The 17,515-nt window shown below is 42.4% G+C and overlaps 1 protein-coding gene across 2 annotated transcripts; it reads right to left on the bottom strand.

Annotated features, from left to right (window-relative positions):
- Positions 1 to 4,686: 4,686 nt before the first annotated feature.
- On the bottom strand, positions 4,687 to 16,613 carry LOC116616115. Of its 2 annotated transcripts, none has more exons than XM_032377994.2 (8): positions 16,351 to 16,613; positions 9,181 to 9,438; positions 8,450 to 8,602; positions 7,997 to 8,227; positions 7,144 to 7,293; positions 6,837 to 7,061; positions 6,449 to 6,586; positions 4,687 to 4,939 (listed from the first exon to the last, which is right to left on the bottom strand). In XM_032377994.2, the coding sequence occupies exons 1-8, from the start codon at positions 16,400 to 16,402 to the stop codon at positions 4,935 to 4,937; spliced, it is 1,212 nt and encodes a 403-aa protein (XP_032233885.1). In that variant the 5' UTR covers positions 16,403 to 16,613; the 3' UTR covers positions 4,687 to 4,934. The 2 variants fall into 2 exon arrangements, with proteins under 2 accessions (XP_032233885.1, XP_032233886.1); XM_032377995.2 differs by lacking the exon at positions 16,351 to 16,613 and adding an exon at positions 11,774 to 12,066.
- Positions 16,614 to 17,515: the final 902 nt, after the last annotated feature.

Here is a 17,515-nt window from a genome sequence, read left to right as displayed (position 1 = left end):
AAGGGAACAGGGCCCATTATGAGAGGAGTCCATTAGAGATATAAGGGAACAAGGCCTATTATGAGAGGAGTCCATTAGGGATAATAGGAAACAAGGCCCATTATGAGAGAAGTCCATTAGGGATACAAGGGAACAGGGCCCATTATGAGAGAAGTCCATTAGGGATATAAGGGAACAGGGCCCATTATGAGAGAAGTCCATTAGGGATATAAGGGAACAGGGCCCATTATGAGAGAAGTCCATTAGGGATATAAGGGAACAGGGCCCATTATGAGAGAAGTCCATTAGGGATACAAGGGAACAGTGCCCATTATGAGAGAAGTCCATTAGGGATATAAGGGAACAAGACCCATTATGAGAGAAGTCCATTAGGGATATAAGGGAACAAGGCCCATTATGAGAGGAGTCTATTAGGGATAAAAGGGAACAAGGCCCATTATGAGAGGAGTCTATTAGGGATATAAGGGAACAAGACCCATTATGAGAGAAGTCCATTAGGGATATAAGGGAACAAGGCCCATTATGAGAGGAGTCCATTAGGGATATAAGGGAACAAGGCCCATTATGAGAGGAGTCTATTAGGGATAAAAGGGAACAAGGCCCATTATGAGAGGACCCCATTAGGGATATAAGGGAACAGGGCCCATTATGAGAGGAGTCCATTAGAGATATAAGGGAACAAGGCCCATTATGAGAGGAGTCCATTAGGGATAATAGGAAACAAGGCCCTTTATGAGAGAAGTCCATTAGGGATATAAGGGAACAAGGCCCATTATGAGAGAAGTCCATTAGGGATATAAGGGAACAAGGCCCATTATGAGAGGAGTCCATTAGGGATATAAGGGAACAAGGCCCATTATGAGAGAAGTCCATTAGGGATATAAGGGAACAAGGCCCATTATGAGAGGAGTCTATTAGGGATAAAAGGGAACAAGGCCCATTATGAGAGGAGTCTATTAGGGATTAAAGGGAACAAGGCCCATTATGAGAGGAGTCTATTAGGGATTAAAGGGAACAAGGCCCATTATGAGAGGACCCCATTAGGGATATAAGGGAACAAGGCCCATTATGAGAGGAATCTATTAGGGATTAAAGGGAACAAGGCCCATTATGAGAGGAGTCTATTAGGGATAAAAGGGAACAAGGCCCATTATGAGAGGAGTCTATTTGGGATAAAAGGGAACAAGGCCAATTATGAGAGGACCCTATTAGGGATAAAAGGGAACAAGACCCATTATGAGAGAAGTCCATTAGGGATATAAGGGAACAAGGCCCATTATGAGAGAAGTCCATTAGGGATATAAGGGAACAAGGCCCATTATGAGAGGAGTCCATTAGGGATATAAGGGAACAAGGCCCATTATGAGAGGACCCCATTAGGGATATAAGGGAACAAGGCCCATTATGAGAGGACCCCATTAGGGATATAAGGGAACAGGGCCCATTATGAGAGGGGTCCATTAGGGATATAAGGGAACAAGGCCCATTATGAGAGGAGTCTATTAGGGATTAAAGGGAACAAGGCCCATTATGAGAGAAGTCCATTAGGGATATAAGGGAACAAGGCCCATTATGAGAGGAGTCTATTTGGGATAAAAGGGAACAAGGCCCATTATGAGAGGAATCTATTAGGGATATAAGGGAACAAGACCCATTATGAGAGGAGTCCATTAGGGATATAAGGGAACAAGGCCCATTATGAGAGAAGTCTATTAGGGATTAAAGGGAACAAGGCCCATTATGAGAGGAGTCTATTTGGGATAAAAGGGAACAAGGCCCATTATGAGAGGAATCTATTAGGGATATAAGGGAACAAGACCCATTATGAGAGGACCCCATTAGGGATATAAGGGAACAAGACCCATTATGAGAGAAGTCCATTAGGGATATAAGGGAACAAGACCCATTATGAGAGGAGTCCATTAGGGATATAAGGGAACAAGACCCATTATGAGAGGAGTCCATTAGGGATATAAGGGAACAAGGCCCATTATGAGAGAAGTCTATTAGGGATTAAAGGGAACAAGGCCCATTATGAGAGAAGTCTATTTGGGATAAAAGGGAACAAGGCCAATTATGAGAGGACCCCATTAGGGATAAAAGGGAACAAGACCCATTATGAGAGGAATCTATTAGGGATATAAGGGAACAGGGCCCATTATGAGAGGAGTCTATTAGGGATAAAAGGGAACAAGGCCCATTATGAGAGGAGTCCATTAGGGATAAAAGGGAACAAGACCCATTATGAGAGGAGTCCATTAGGGATATAAGGGAACAGGGCCCATTATGAGAGGAGTCTATTAGGGATAAAAGGGAACAAGGCCCATTATGAGAGGAGTCCATTAGGGATATAAGGGAACAAGACCCATTATGAGAGAAGTCCATTAGGGATATAAGGGAACAAGGCCCATTATGAGAGGAGTCCATTAGGGATATAAGGTAACAGGGCCCATTATGAGAGGAGTCCATTAGGGATAAAAGGGAACAGGGCCCATTATGAGAGGAGTCCATTAGGGATATAAGGGAACAGGGCCCATTATGAGAGGACCCCATTAGGGATAAAAGGGAACAAGACCCATTATGAGAGGAGTCTATTAGGGATAAAAGGGAACAGGGCCCATTATGAGAGGACCCCATTAGGGATATAAGGAAACAAGACCCATTATGAGAGGACCCCATTAGGGATAAAAGGGAACAAGACCCATTATGAGAGGAGTCTATTAGGGATAAAAGGGAACAAGGCCCATTATGAGAGGAATCTATTAGGGATTAAAGGGAACAAGGCCCATTATGAGAGGAGTCTATTAGGGATAAAAGGGAACAAGGCCCATTATGAGAGGAGTCTATTTGGGATAAAAGGGAACAAGACCCATTATGAGAGGAATCTATTAGGGATATAAGGGAACAAGGCCCATTATGTGAGGAGTCTATTAGGGATATAAGGGAACAAGACCCATTATGAGAGGAGTCCATTAGGGATAAAAGGGAACAAGGCCCATTATGAGAGGAGTCCATTAGGGATATAAGGGAACAGGGCCCATTATGTGAGGAGTCTATTAGGGATATAAGGGAACAAGACCCATTATGAGAGGAGTCCATTAGGGATAAAAGGGAACAAGGCCCATTATGAGAGGAGTCCATTAGGGATATAAGGGAACAGGGCCCATTATGTGAGGAGTCTATTAGGGATAAAAGGGAACAAGACCCATTATGAGAGGAGTCTATTAGGGATAAAAGGGAACAAGGCCCATTATGAGAGGAATCTATTAGGGATATAAGGGAACAGGGCCCATTATGTGAGGAGTCTATTAGGGATATAAGGGAACAAGACCCATTATGAGAGGAGTCTATTAGGGATAAAAGGGAACAAGGCCCATTATGAGAGGAATCTATTAGGGATTAAAGGGAACAAGGCCCATTATGAGAGGAATCTATTAGGGATAAAAGGGAACAAGGCCCATTATGAGAGGAATCTATTAGGGATATAAGGGAACAAGGCCCATTATGAGAGGAGTCTATTAGGGATAAAAGGGAACAAGGCCCATTATGAGAGGAGTCTATTTGGGATAAAAGGGAACAAGGCCAATTATGAGAGGACCCCATTAGGGATTAAAGGGAACAAGGCCCATTATGAGAGGAGTCCATTAGGGATATAAGGGAACAAGGCCCATTATGAGAGGAGTCCATTAGGGATAAAAGGGAACAGGGCCCATTATGAGAGGAGTCCATTAGGGATAAAAGGGAACAGGGCCCATTATGAGAGGAGTCCATTAGGGATATAAGGGAACAAGGCCCATTATGAGAGAAGTCCATTAGGGATATAAGGGAACAAGGCCCATTATGAGAGGAGTCCATTAGGGATATAAGGTAACAGGGCCCATAATGAGAGAAGTCCATTAGGGATATAAGGGAACAAGGCCCATTATGAGAGGAGTCCATTAGGGATATAAGGGAACAGGGCCCATAATGAGAGAAGTCCATTAGGGATATAAGGGAACAAGGCCCATTATGAGAGAAGTCCATTAGGGATAAAAGGGAACAAGGCCCATTACGAGAGAACGTCAGGCCCGTACCCAGGATTTTTCTAGGGTGGGGGGGTGCGAAATCAAAAAAAGTGGACCTAATTTTTCTGGGGGAGGGGGAGGAAGTTTTCTGATAAAAATCTGACCACCCCCGACAGAACAAAAAGGGTTTTTTTAATTTTATGCAGTATTTTCACGGGACGTTTATTGTCGGATTTGGCTACAAATAAAGTCTGACTTATGGATTAATGACATACCAAAGTGATCTAGCTTATGCTTTATAGTTTTGTCTACGAATAGCACGTCTATTGAGAACCGAAAGTGGACTTTCGGCCGTTTTGGGGTACGGGTCTTGACTTCATTAGGGATAGGGATATAAGGGAACAAGGCCATTATGAGTGGAGTCCATTAGGGATGTAAGGGAAAGAGTCCCATTATGAGAGGAGTCTATTTGGGTTATAAGGGAACAAGGCCCATTATGAGAGGAGTCCATTAGGCATATAAGGGAACAACGCCCATTATGAGAGGAGTCCATTAGGGAAACAGGTATGAGAGGAGTCCATTAGGGGAACAAGGCCAATTATGGGAAAGGAGTCCATCAGAATGTGTGCAAGACGAGAAGAGGGGAGAGATGAATAAGATCATGGGGCGGACATTGTAGTGCTACGTTTAATCCTGTAGTTTTATTTAGATGTGATTATATAATTTATTGTTTATTGTCTATTGGTTTTATACTATTTCTTTCACGTGTCTCAATTTAATACACAATTTTGGCGAATTTTCTTTTAAATGTTGCTACGTTTTTCCCCCATGATTCTGCGATGGCTTGCTCTATTTACAGAGAATGCTATCATTGTCAATTTAAGGTTGAAAACTCCTCTCCAGATTATGGCAAGTGAATCAAGGCTCTCTTCATTCTGAAATGGAATAGATGATGTTTTTTTAGTACTGGAAACCTGCAAAAAATTAGGAAGATATAAAGGGCTATAAAGTCAAGAGGCAAGATACAAATCAAATATTGAAACAGAAAAAAAAGAAAAGAAAAGAAGTCGAAAAAATAAGGGAGAGATCCTCTTTTTCACATTGAATATCTTGTCATTTTAAAATTACCATCATTTCATGTGCTATCCCATGCTGCGCATATAAAATGGAGCCGTTTTTATCGTTGGATGGATTTGACTTCAGAACTATGCAATCGGATTTATTTACTTACTGGGACGAGCATCTAATTTTTATTCACTCTTTTTTTATAAGAACCTTTTTATAAGAACATCATCAAGCCTGAGATTTCACCAAATTTTTAGGACATGCTAGGAACATGCCGAGGCTCATATAACAGAAAATTATTCTTTGTGCTGATGCAATCTAAAATGCAGAATCAAATTGTGCTTATTATTGCTATTAATCATAAGTGTAATTCTTCCTAATAATTCATTGGGTATTATATTCTTATATACACTAAAATTTAAGAACATCTTTAAGAACATATTCAGCCTTAAAATGTCCCAAAAATAAAAACGGCCCAGCCTAAACTGAAAATTAGACGTTCTTATAAAAAAAGAGTGTATATTCTATCAAGACTTCAAAACAAAGTTCACATAATTTGGCACAGAGTCTAAAAAATGTCGATCAACCATTCTTTTGTTAACTGGTTATTGTTTACTCTTTTGAAATACAACGGCTATTCATAAAAAAATCTAAATAACCAATCCAGATTGAAGTCGATGTGATTTTAAACGCTTCAGTCAGCCGTAGATTTGAACTCACGGACTTAACGTTGATCGTAACTCGCCGTAGATCGTAACTCGCCATAGATCGTAACTCGCCGTAGATCTGAACTCACCGTAGATCTAAGCTCGCTGTAGATCGTAACTTACCGTAGATATAACTGACCGTAGTTCCTAACTCGCTGTAGATCTGAGCTCTCCGTAGATCTGAATTCAACGTAGATCGTAACTCACTGTAGATCGTAACTCACCGTAGATCGTAACTCACCGTAGATCGTAACTCGCCGTAGATCGTAACTCACCGTAGATCGTAACTCGCCGTAGATCGTAACTCACCGTAGATCATAAGTCACCATAGATCTGATCTGTCACCGTAGATCATAACTTACCGTAGATCTGATCTGTCACCGTAGATCATAACTTACCGTAGATCTGATCTGTCACTGTAGATCGTAACTCACCGTAGATCTCAACTCACTGCAGATCGTTGCTCACCGTAGATTGCAACTCACCGTAGATCGTAACTCGCCGTAGATCGTAACTCACCGTAGATCGTTACTCACCGTAGATCGTTACTCACCGTAGATCGTAACTCACCGTAGATCGTTACTCACCGTAGATCGTTACTCACCGTAGATTGCAACTCACCGTAGATCGTATGTCGCCGTAGATCGTAACTCACCGTAGATCGTTACTCACCGTAGATCGTGTAGGCGTAAATGGAGTTTGGTCCACCGGCACAGTCCGACTCTTTATCGTCCGGGCATGGACCTTTGTCATTGACGCATTCGTCCGACTTGCCATGCACTGCCACCGCATTTCCACCCCAGCAAGTAGCTGCGCAAATCAAAATAAGAATACAAATAAGGCAGAGCAAAAAACACTTTCTTGTAAACAATGACAATGACAATGACCATGACAATAACAATGATTCATTCTCCCCTGATATGACAATGACCATGACAATAACAATGACAATGATTCATTCTCCCCTGATAAGTCAATTAACCGTTACGCCTGCGGTAGTCCTTTAATATCAAAGTACGAAAATGTCACTTTGAATATTGATAAGAAGTGAACAATATACCATTATTGTGAATCCCAAAGCTATTGAAATTATTGAACTTGGCAGCACGAGCGCATGCGCAGACAAAGCTCGAAAACTCGTTCCACTTTTCCAGGTCCAGGATACTGCCATAAAAGTGCGGGCTGGCGGGATCAAGACGGTCCAACAGTTCGGTCTTGAAGGCGCGGTCATCACTTTTCTCGGCGAAGCAGCCTTCAGGTTTGTGCTTAATCTCGCACGGTGCCTCTGAAGGAAAGGGGAATATATCAGTCCAGACCGTACTGTTTTATTTCCTGTGTCAGGTCTGGAAGCAGGGTTGAGTACCCACCTTGGAGCCGGTAGACGAAGTTAGCGTGGTTTTTTCCAGCACAGAACTTGTCGAATCCCTTGCAAGGTTTGAAGCAATGGTTTACGCACTGGTCCGATTTTCCATCCCTCCAGTATTGTACCTCACTGTCCGGTCCACTCCAGCACTCACCTGATAGCAGATGTCACGTGGTCAGTCACGCCACCACAGACACGTCACATGATCAGTCACAACACCACGGACACGTCACATGGTCGGTCACACCACCACAGACAAGGCACAGGTCGGTAACACCACCACAGACACGTCACATGATCAGTCACACCACCATAGACACGTCACATGAACAGTCACACCACCACAGACACGTCACATGATCAGTCACAACAACACAGACACGTCACATGGTCACCACGCCACCACAGACACGTCACATGAACAGTCACACCACCACAGACACGTCACATGATCAGTCACAACAACACAGACACGTCGCATGATCACCACGCCACAACAGACATGCCACATGATCACCACAGACACGTCACATGATCACCACGCCACCACAGACACGTCACATGATCACCACGCCACCACAGACACGTCACATTATCAGTCACAACACCACAGACATGTCACATGGTCGGTAACAACACCACAGACACGTCACATGATCACCACGCCACCCCAGACACGTCACATGATCACCACGCCACCACAGACACGTCACATGATCACCACGCCACCACAGACACGTCACATGATCACCACGCCACCACAGACACGTCACATGATCAGTCACACCACCATAGACACGAATGGGCATAGCCGACAATTATAAATGGCCATACCCCGGTTACAGACCAGAGCTTACCATAGAATTGAATGCCGAAGGTTCTGTATCCCTTAGCTTTGATGGCTTTCGCGCATCGACATACTTCATCAGGCATGTAAGCGTCCCAGTTCCTCCAGTCAATAGGGGTGCCAGTATAGATCGGTATAGATATATCTCGGTCTGTTTGGACGTACTCTGGAAATGGCCTAGCACCAGAATAATGATGATCCTTGAAGCAACCGACCCTTTCCACCCTACATGTTGGTCTCACTGCAAGAAAAGACGGCGCATTAGGATATCCCAGCAAATATGACACGACGCTTGACATCTAAGTGATCCAAAAGGAAATGGGGGCCTATTCGTGAAGGGGGACTCAAAAGTTGAGAACGCTCTTCTTATTTAGGGATTCTGGGGACAGGCCCCACCCAATAACTTTAAATTATTTAAGATCTGGAAAAAAAACTGCGAAAGGAATTGGTTAAAAGTCATTACCTATCTCATAAACAAAGTTTGTCCACTGCTCGCCTACACAGAACCGACTGAACTTGCCGCATTTCTGGTAATCATCCGTAATACACTTGTCGGATTCGCCATGCTTGTTGTATTTAACAGACGTTATGACATCGGGTCCACTCCAGCATTCGCCTGGAAATACAATCAATCATTTTATTAAAAAGAAACATATTTAATCGCATCTATAGCTATCAATCATTCAATCACATCTATAAAAATCAATTTTTAAATCACAACTATAACAATCAATTATTTCGACACAACTATAGCAACCAATCATTTAATCACATCTATAACAACCAATCATTCAATCACATCTATAGCAACCAATCATTCAATCAAATCTATAACAACCAATCATTCAATCACATCTATAACAACCAATCATTCAATCACATCTATAAGAACCAATTATTCAATCACATCTATAACAACCAATCATTCAATCACATCTATATCTTGTCGCCGCCCCGCCTTCCACCTCCGAAACCTGGATCATATAATGGAGTTTCCTCGTTGAAAAATAATGCTCTAAAATTATGTCAGTTATCTTAAAATAAATGACAATTTACGGGGTCAAAGAAGAGGATAAGTGGCTACCTTTTTTGTACAAACGAATTTCCATTCCATTTTCTCAGAAATGACTGCTATTATGTGATTAAATATTATAGAGGGCAAATGTTATGAAGATCAAACAACGGCGTTCTTACCGTAAAACTGAAGACTAAAGAAACTATAGCCCTTTGTTCGTGCTACTTTGGCGCAGCGACATGCGAAACCAGACAAGTAGTCATTCCAGTCGTGCCAGTCGATCAACTGGTTTCCATACACATTACTAGAGGTGTCTCGCTCGTTCAGTATTTGCTCGGACAGTGCGCGGTCGTGTTTCTTGTCCTTGTAACAGCCGATCGCTCTGAACTTCACGTTGCATCTATTGCATCGCCAATCGCCATTTGCGTGCCCCAGCCCTAAAGGAAATGGCACGTGCTATTAGGCCATTCGACCTATTTTCTGATTGGCTAATCGCGCTCGCGTGATTGACATGACTGATCTATAAAGGTTGGTTCTCACTACTAGGGCGCAAGTACAAGAGCAACGCAACACAAGTGAGAATCGGTCAAACAAAAGCGCAACACAAGTGAGAATTGGTCAAACACAAGCGCAACACAAGTGAGAATCGGTCAAACACGAGCACAACACAAGTGAGAATCGGTCAAACACAAGCACAACACAAGTGAGAATCGGTCAAACACAAGCACAACACAAGTGAGAATCGGTCAAACACAAGCGCAACACAAGTGAGAATTGGTCAAACACAAGCGCAACACAAGTGAGAATCGGTCAAACACAAGCACAACACAAGTGAGAATCGGTCAAACACAAGCGCAACAAAAGTGAGAATTGGTCAAACACAAGCGCAACACAAGTGAGAATCGGTCAAACACAAGCGCAACACAAGTGAGAATCGGTCAAACACAAGCGCAACACAAGTGAGAATCGGTCAAACACAAGCGCAACAAAAGTGAGAATCGGTCAAACACAAGCGCAACACAAGTGAGAATCGGTCAAACACAAGCGCAACACAAGTGAGAATCAGTCAAACACAAATGCGGTATCCAGTTGCGCGGTCCACTTTCTAACCCTTAATCTACCCAATTGCGCTAGCACTAGCCCTAAACCTTACTCTACCCCTAGTTGCCCTAGCCCCAACCCAATTGCGCTAGCACTAGCCCATAGTTGCGCTGACCCAATTGCGCTAGCACTAAACCTTACTCTACCCCTAGTTGCCCTAGCCCCAACCCAATTGCGCTAGCACTAGCCCATAGTTGCGCTGACCCAATTGCGCTAGCATTAGCCCTAAACCTTACTCTACCCCTAGTTGCCCTAGCCCCAACCCAATTGCGCTAGCACTAGCCCATAGTTGCGCTGACCCAATTGCGCTAGCCCTTAATCTAACCCGTTCTCGGCGTAGGTAGAGAATTGGTCAAACAAAAGCGCAATGCAATAAAACTTCAAGCATTTGCGACGCTGTAAGGACATCGATGTCAGGCCTCAAAGGGAGCGCAATTAACGCGTTATTTCAGCGAATGTGTTTCGTTGTCGTATATCACGTCAGTGTCATCATGGATTGATAATTACGCACTCCATAATGATTACTGCAGCAGAGTTTTCCCTTGTAGTTCAGAATTTTAGACAAGTTAAACAGTCGCCTTAGCCGGACTTTAGCGTACAAGGAGGCGGGTTGGGGGATAACGACCACAACTGGTGACTGTCTGACAAAGTGATCATAAAGCCACAACAGAAATGACCACTTGAAGAGGCTTTTATATTGTTCATGTTATTCTTAAAGAATGTTCTATTAGTATTGGCCCTTGAGATGTGGACACGGAAAATGCGTTATGCTTCACATGTTTGTTTGACTCCATATAAACACTTGCTCTTTCTCGTCGCCAGGTAGTGATAAGGCCGTATAGTTGGCAAAGGCACGCTTTTCAATTATTTATTGCCATTGCCATTGCCAATGCTTTACTTATATTTATATCCACAGTGAGTTGTCTCTAGAACATTTTTTGAAACTTATATATTTTTTCATTGTTTCGTAAATTCTGATTTTTACAAAGCCCGCAACGAACTTTTTCACTTGATTTGAGCTGGAAAATATTTCTACCTAGAATTATGAGTTTTAGTCGCCAGAGGCGTGACGCGATCATTCGGAACTTATGGCATCCTAAGCACTAACACTTGCATTGAAAATGCTTCTGATATGAGCTCTGCGAGTTAAGGGGCGTTTTTTAAACCACAAAACAACACAGCCTTGTAACAAATCATCGGTTTCAAGCGCCTGAAGCCATTGCCGTACGTTAATTTTTTAGGGTAGACAAATTTCCTTTGTCTGAGGTAAAACGAGCAACAAAATCGAGTTATGTTGGAAAAAGCATGACGACCTAGCTTCCTACATTCTCGTACTATTTTTCAACTTGGATGTTTGCCATCGAAAAAAAAGAATGATCGTTTCCTTTTGAAAAAAAAGTAATTCAAGTCAACAATAGATCGGTTTCTGCTTTTACTAGTTGCCAACTAATGCCACAAGAGAGATCTAGACAAAATCAAACAATTTTATTTATCTATGCATCATTCAAGCTAATATCCAAAGAATGTCGTACTCTTCCCCAAGAAAATAAGTCAGTGTGTTCGCTGATCGAATTTTTCGAAATGACAATGCTCGAGTCTCGCTCGAAATAAAATAGCGTTTGTGTGCTCACAAGCGTTGCCATCAAATCGCGTAAGAATGTGTCCATTTACCTTGTAGAAGAACCAGTACCAGTAAAGTCTTAAGTAAGACCATCCTATTGCACGGACTTTCCAAAACTTTCCCTTTTTTCTTAATGTGTGTCAGAACTAAACGCTGTCAGGAACTATTCTCGTTTAGGTCTCCTTGCACAAAACCAGCGTATTCATAGATTTATTTGACACATCTGCTACGCCCAACTGAACAGATTACTAATGCCTTTATTTATGAATAGTTGCCCTTCATTCTTAAACGTTCCAAATCACAAGAGAGAACAAGTTGATCCTTGCTCCTTAGAATAGTCTTGAAGACGCCCTCAAAAGTCTTCGAATGGCTCCCCAACTAGTCAAAAAGAGAAAATCGCAGTTACTTTTGAATTCGTCATTTCATTTTACATTCACAGAGGTGGCTTATTCTAGCATGAAATAGTTAGAATTCCTTGATAATTCAAAGTATTCAAAGGGGAGAGTTCTAGCACGAAATAGTTAGAATTCCTTGAGAGTTCAAAGTATTCAAAGGGGAGAGAGATAGAGGGAGAGAGAGAGGGAGAGAGAGAGAGAGAGAGAGAGAGAGAGAGAGAGAGAGAGAGAGAGAGAGAGAGAGAGAGAGAGAGAGAGAGAGAGAGAGAGAGAGAGAGAGAGAGAGAGAGAGAGAGAGAGAGAGAGAGAGAGAGAGAGAGAGAGAGAGAGAGAGAGAGGTGAGGGAATCCTTGATACGATTAACCAAAATATAGCTATTCTAGTAAAAAAAAAACCTATTGATACGATTCTGAATTTCTAGTAATAATTATAATCATAATAATAATAAAAATAATCTTTATTCTTACTAGAAAAAATACATTTCTAGGAGCGCTCTACTTTACACACTACTTTACAAGTACAGAAATACAAAAACAAACAACCTGCAGTTACAACTTTAAGGCTCACTCGCTAAGGCTAGATTATATCTGAGTGCAAGCCGATTAGCAAAGGCGTTGAGAAATCTATCAGTGTTAACACGGGGCTTGGTGAGCTTCTTATTACGAAGATTGTAGTTAGTTGATATAACAACAGGAGCAATATCCCTTAGAGGGTGGTTGCTGTTACCTTTGATTTTGTTGAAGATCTTCGTGTCCGTTTTCTGAAGTAGATCCATGATATTGACTTTATAAGAGATATACCTCCTTTTTTGCACCTATCTAAAAATCTCTGAATGGTGTTTAACTCTGAATGGCTAGCCGCATAAACTGCCAAGCCATAGGTTAGTTTAGGTACAACAATACTCATAAAAAGGTGATATACTTCTGCCTGTTGGTATCCTTCCTTTCTCAGGGATCTAATAACATATAGACAAGCATTTGCCTCCTTCAATTTTATGTTAATGTGAAGGGAAAATTTGGAATTAGTTTGTAGCGTTATTCCTAGTAGTTTGAGTTCATTCACTCTAGGAATATTACTTACAGGGGCTGGGTCGAATTTCGCCCCCTTCTTATAAAATACAATTTCATGGCATTCCTTGGGGTTACAGCTCGTCTTGTTTTTATCTGTCCATTTAAGAAAATGGTCTATTACATTAACTGAGCTATCTACATTATTGCTCACAGCCACCTGGATCGAGCAATCGTCCGCATACTTTGTGATCTGGATCCCCTCGTCTTGTATGTCAAGATCACTCAGAAACAAGGTCCGGAGACACTCCCTTGCGTGGTCCCTTGATTAACGATCTCCCAGTCTGTGGTGACTCCTTTGGTGCACACCCTCTGTAGTCGTCCCTCGAGGAAGCTCAAGTACCAGTTGATTATGTATTTGTTTAGTGGCCACGCCTTGAGCTTGTCAGCCAGGATCTTGTGCTTTACGCTGTCGAAGGCTTTTGAGAAATCCATCGAGAAAAGACGAACAGCAATGTTGCTCGAGTTGTCCAAAGCCTGAAGTTGGAAGTGCTGTATGCGCAGAAGGGCCTCCGTGCAGCTGCCCCCCGAACGATAAGCAAATTGGGCTGACTCTATGTGTCCCTCGACAGCAGATTTGTTGAAAACATTATACACCGTTCTTTCAAAGATCCGGGACACAACCAGGGTGATATTGATACCTCGAAAGTCAGAGTTCTCGAGCGGTACGTCAACTTTAGGGAGAGGACTTATGTTGGATCTTTTTCATTCCCTGGGCCATGTCTGCGTCCGTAGAGATTCCAAATTGCAGATACTATGGGAGTAAGAGCTTCCGCGTTTTCCTTCCACATCCAAAATGGCATGCCGTCCGGGCCAGAGGCTGTTTTCCTGCACGATGTTAGGGCTTTCCATGTTTGGACTTCCGTCAGTTGGGGAACATCATACTCATTGTCAATTGGTACAGGGGGAGGCTTGCTATACTCCTTTTCCCAACACAGATCCTTGAAATACTTGTTCAGCTCTTGCGCTTGTACGCTTAACTGACATGGAGAGTGACTTTTCCGTTGACTAAGGCAGTCCACCCTTCTCCACCACTTGGCCGATCCGATTACTTCTCCAGTGCTGAGATTGCGTCTATATCCGGACACCAAACTGCCAATTTTGTTTTCTCGGACGCGCTCTGCCTTGCCTCTGCATTGTAATCGCCGCTTCTTCCGTAGAAGCACTTTGACCAAAGGTGTTAGCCAAGGTGGGTCGCGTGAAGACATTGTGATGGATTTCAAAGGGAGGCATTCATCCATTAACAGGTGTAGGGTCGACTGGAAGGTGTTAGCGATATCATCAATGCTGGAAAGCTCCCTGAGAGGGGACCAGTCAAAATCAACAAGCCTTTTGTAAAGGGCGTCTTTGTGTTGTTGCCGACAGTCCCTAAAGGCCAGTTTGGTTCGAATGGGTTTTAACTTTTTCGCGGCCGGAACAATAAAACCCAAATGGTAAAAGTTTCTAAAGTAAAGTTTATAAAAGTCCAGTTACTTACTTACTTAAAAAAATACTATTTTGTTATTAAATAATACGAAAGGAAGGTGGCTTCTGTTCTTTCAAAGAATGAGGCCTGTTACGTGATTCCTTGAAAAAGGTTTAAAGGATTCGTTCCGTCATTCCGCGTTTTAGGATTTGGGCCAAATTTCGACATTCTGCCGTTCCGCCATTCCGCGTTATTAATTCCACCATTCCATTTTGTAAGATAGCCCTAGCCTCCCCCGCAGGTATCTCTTCCCATCGGAGAGAAAAAAGCGTTTCTTTTTTCGATGCCGGGTTCCTGTGGCGAATATTGGTTGAAACTAGACCCTGCGCGCAGGGTTGACTGGGATACCTGAGATCTTCAACTTGTTTGGGCCCTTGTGTTGTGACATGTACGACAAATATTTTACTGCCAACTTTGAATATGATAAAAATATATATTATCTTGGTTTTTATTGTAAATGCCATATCACAACACTGATTGGGGCAAGAAAGGTAAGAGCGTCATCTCTTCAGGTAGGCGGGGAGGTGTGCTCCATGAAAGGGCTGATTGTCCTATCTAATCTTTTGCGGTGTAAAAATCTTACAAATACTATCACAGTAGAGTTAGTACCGAAATAAAATTAAATAAGATCATATACATATTTTCACGATCAACAACACTACAAAGACAACATAGTTATCTAGATTTTATTGAAAATGTTCCATAAAAATAAAATGACATTCAATGAGGGAATTTTAGGGAAATAACAAAACTTATCTATTTTTTTTGTATTTTGGTGCTTACCAAACTACCAAGAAATAAGCACCAAAGTACCAAAATAATTTTCATAGATTTAAACATCTTACACTACACATGACTACTGACATGTACCTCTACCTCTAAACAGATACCAAAACCAAACAGCAGGATTTTAACTTTTCTCGTACAAGATTTTTTACGCTTACTGCTCGATATTCTGATGGAACTTGTCTCATTTTCTACCGAGTTATTGTGGAAAATCATCTCAGCTTGGATTGATTTCGCTGCATTTACACGTGTTAATACATTTGCGACCCCGAGACCGGAGACTCCATGTGAGTTTCCTTGCAGCCAATCGTGTAGAAGTCCCGCTTAGCCCCCCGCCCCCAAGCTTACGGCTGCAAAGGAGACCAAACTCATTCCGGCTAGAAACAGGTCATTAGGTCATCGTGCTTCGTTAGGTATTTTGGCGCACATTTTCAAGGGCGATTATGAGAGATATGACAGGGTCGACCTTTTGAGAATTTTTCGACTAGGCGGGAAACACGGTTGGCGCTACTTTAACGTTCTTTCCCGCTCAAACCCAGAGCTCGTTGCATTTTCTCGAGAAACAAAAACAGTCATTGTTCAAGGGGGGAATTCTTAATTTTGTCTTGTTGCTAATAAAAACAAATTAAGATTTTTGCCGACATAGAAGAAAAATTAATCAGTGTTTAAACCTTAAATTGGAATTAAATTGGAGAATACGTTAAAGAGGCGCATCTAAATAGCCTCGCGGTATCATGACATCCAGCGGCGATACAGCTCGAAATTCATTGAAATTGCGTTGAGTTAAACTCATTGTAGCTCGTCAAATAAATGCAGTGAGTTGCAAAGAGTGAAATCCTGCTAAAACTGGAAATGTGCTTCATACTATTGACATTTATACGAGTATTTTCCAGACGTGCGCAAGCAAAACCTACCTGATATTAACACGAGTGTGACGATCCTTAGGATAGTTCGTGTGATTCCCATGACTAATTATGAAGTTTGTGCGCCGTGACTCGCGGAGACTTTTCAGATGATTGTTATCAGGAGAGTGCTGCATTTGGGCGATATTCACTGTGATATATACACACAGGCCTGCGAGTGATACTCTGTAAGTGCCAGTTGAGCCTCTCAGATAGTCTGGCACAAGTTGACAGCTACTTGTATTACAAGGTCACTGTTCGCGAGGAGCTAGAAACTTTGTGTTATGTTTAAAGGAAAACGAATAAAACGTATCAGTATTTCACGTATTCTGGTTCGTTGGCTTTTTCGTATCCTGCGTAGCGGCATTGAGCTAGAGGGAGGGGGTCCGCGGGCGAGAGAAAATAAACCGGAGCGTGGGGCTAGGACCGAGAAGGTGGATAGAATTCTAAAATTAAACGAGACTTACCTGTAAGTCGAAGTTTGATTGGGATTCTATCTTGTCATCAGTCAGGAACGGAGGAGTAACATGAGAAGCACGCGCGCTTGCTTATCGAGCCATTTTTTAAAGAATCCTACCCACTTACTGGCAATCGCGGGACGGAGGAGTAAGGGAGGGAACATGCAAAGCCGCGCAGCCAAGAGCCGCCAAGCGTCACGATACCATTGTTGACGACTAAATAAACGACCAGCTTATGTGACAAGGGTAATCCCCTCCCTCTTCACAATTCATCTATGCATTTCACCGTGATTCACTTTTTGTGTCTTCAATTTTGGTACCCCCTTCCACGATGAATGCGCAATGAGAAATGAGACCAGTCAGTGTTAGGCTCGGCATTAGCCAGTGTAGGGATGGGGTCTGTCGTTAGGAAATAACGCATTTTTTTCTCAGCCCACAGGCTTACCAACCTCTCAGTCAGTCTCCAGTCAATCCCAGTATCTAGCTCGAATATTTTTTCACGATTGACACCTCCTGTAATTGTCTTATAATTGTCTTATATCCTAGAATAAAGGTCACAATAAACTCTCATTGCTTTGTGATGTGTATTTATTTAGAATAAGCGCTATTTGAGCAGATAGGGAGGTAATACCTATATTAAATATACTGTACCTGAATAGTTTTTTCACTCCCTTTCGTGAAATAGTGCTCCGAACCCGAAATAGTGCTTCTCAGTGCAA

This window comes from Nematostella vectensis, chromosome 2 (assembly GCF_932526225.1).
Source record: "Nematostella vectensis chromosome 2, jaNemVect1.1, whole genome shotgun sequence".
NCBI classification, from domain to species: Eukaryota; Metazoa; Cnidaria; class Anthozoa; order Actiniaria; family Edwardsiidae; genus Nematostella; species Nematostella vectensis.
This window is presented reverse-complemented; position numbering and strand designations above follow the sequence as displayed.

What these genes read in the sequence shown, in the direction of transcription:
- LOC116616115 (XM_032377994.2), bottom strand. Translation starts at nt 16,402, where the DNA reads ATGGGAATCACACGAACTATCCTAAGGATCGTCACACTCGTGTTAATA. An exon ending in AAACTTTGTTTATGAGATAG is followed by an intron (nt 8,228 to 8,449) that starts GTAATGACTTTT and finishes CTTTTCTTGCAG; the next exon opens with TGAGACCAACATGTAGGGTG. An exon ending in CTTTGGGATTCACAATAATG is followed by an intron (nt 6,587 to 6,836) that starts GTATATTGTTCA and finishes TGATTTGCGCAG; the next exon opens with CTACTTGCTGGGGTGGAAAT.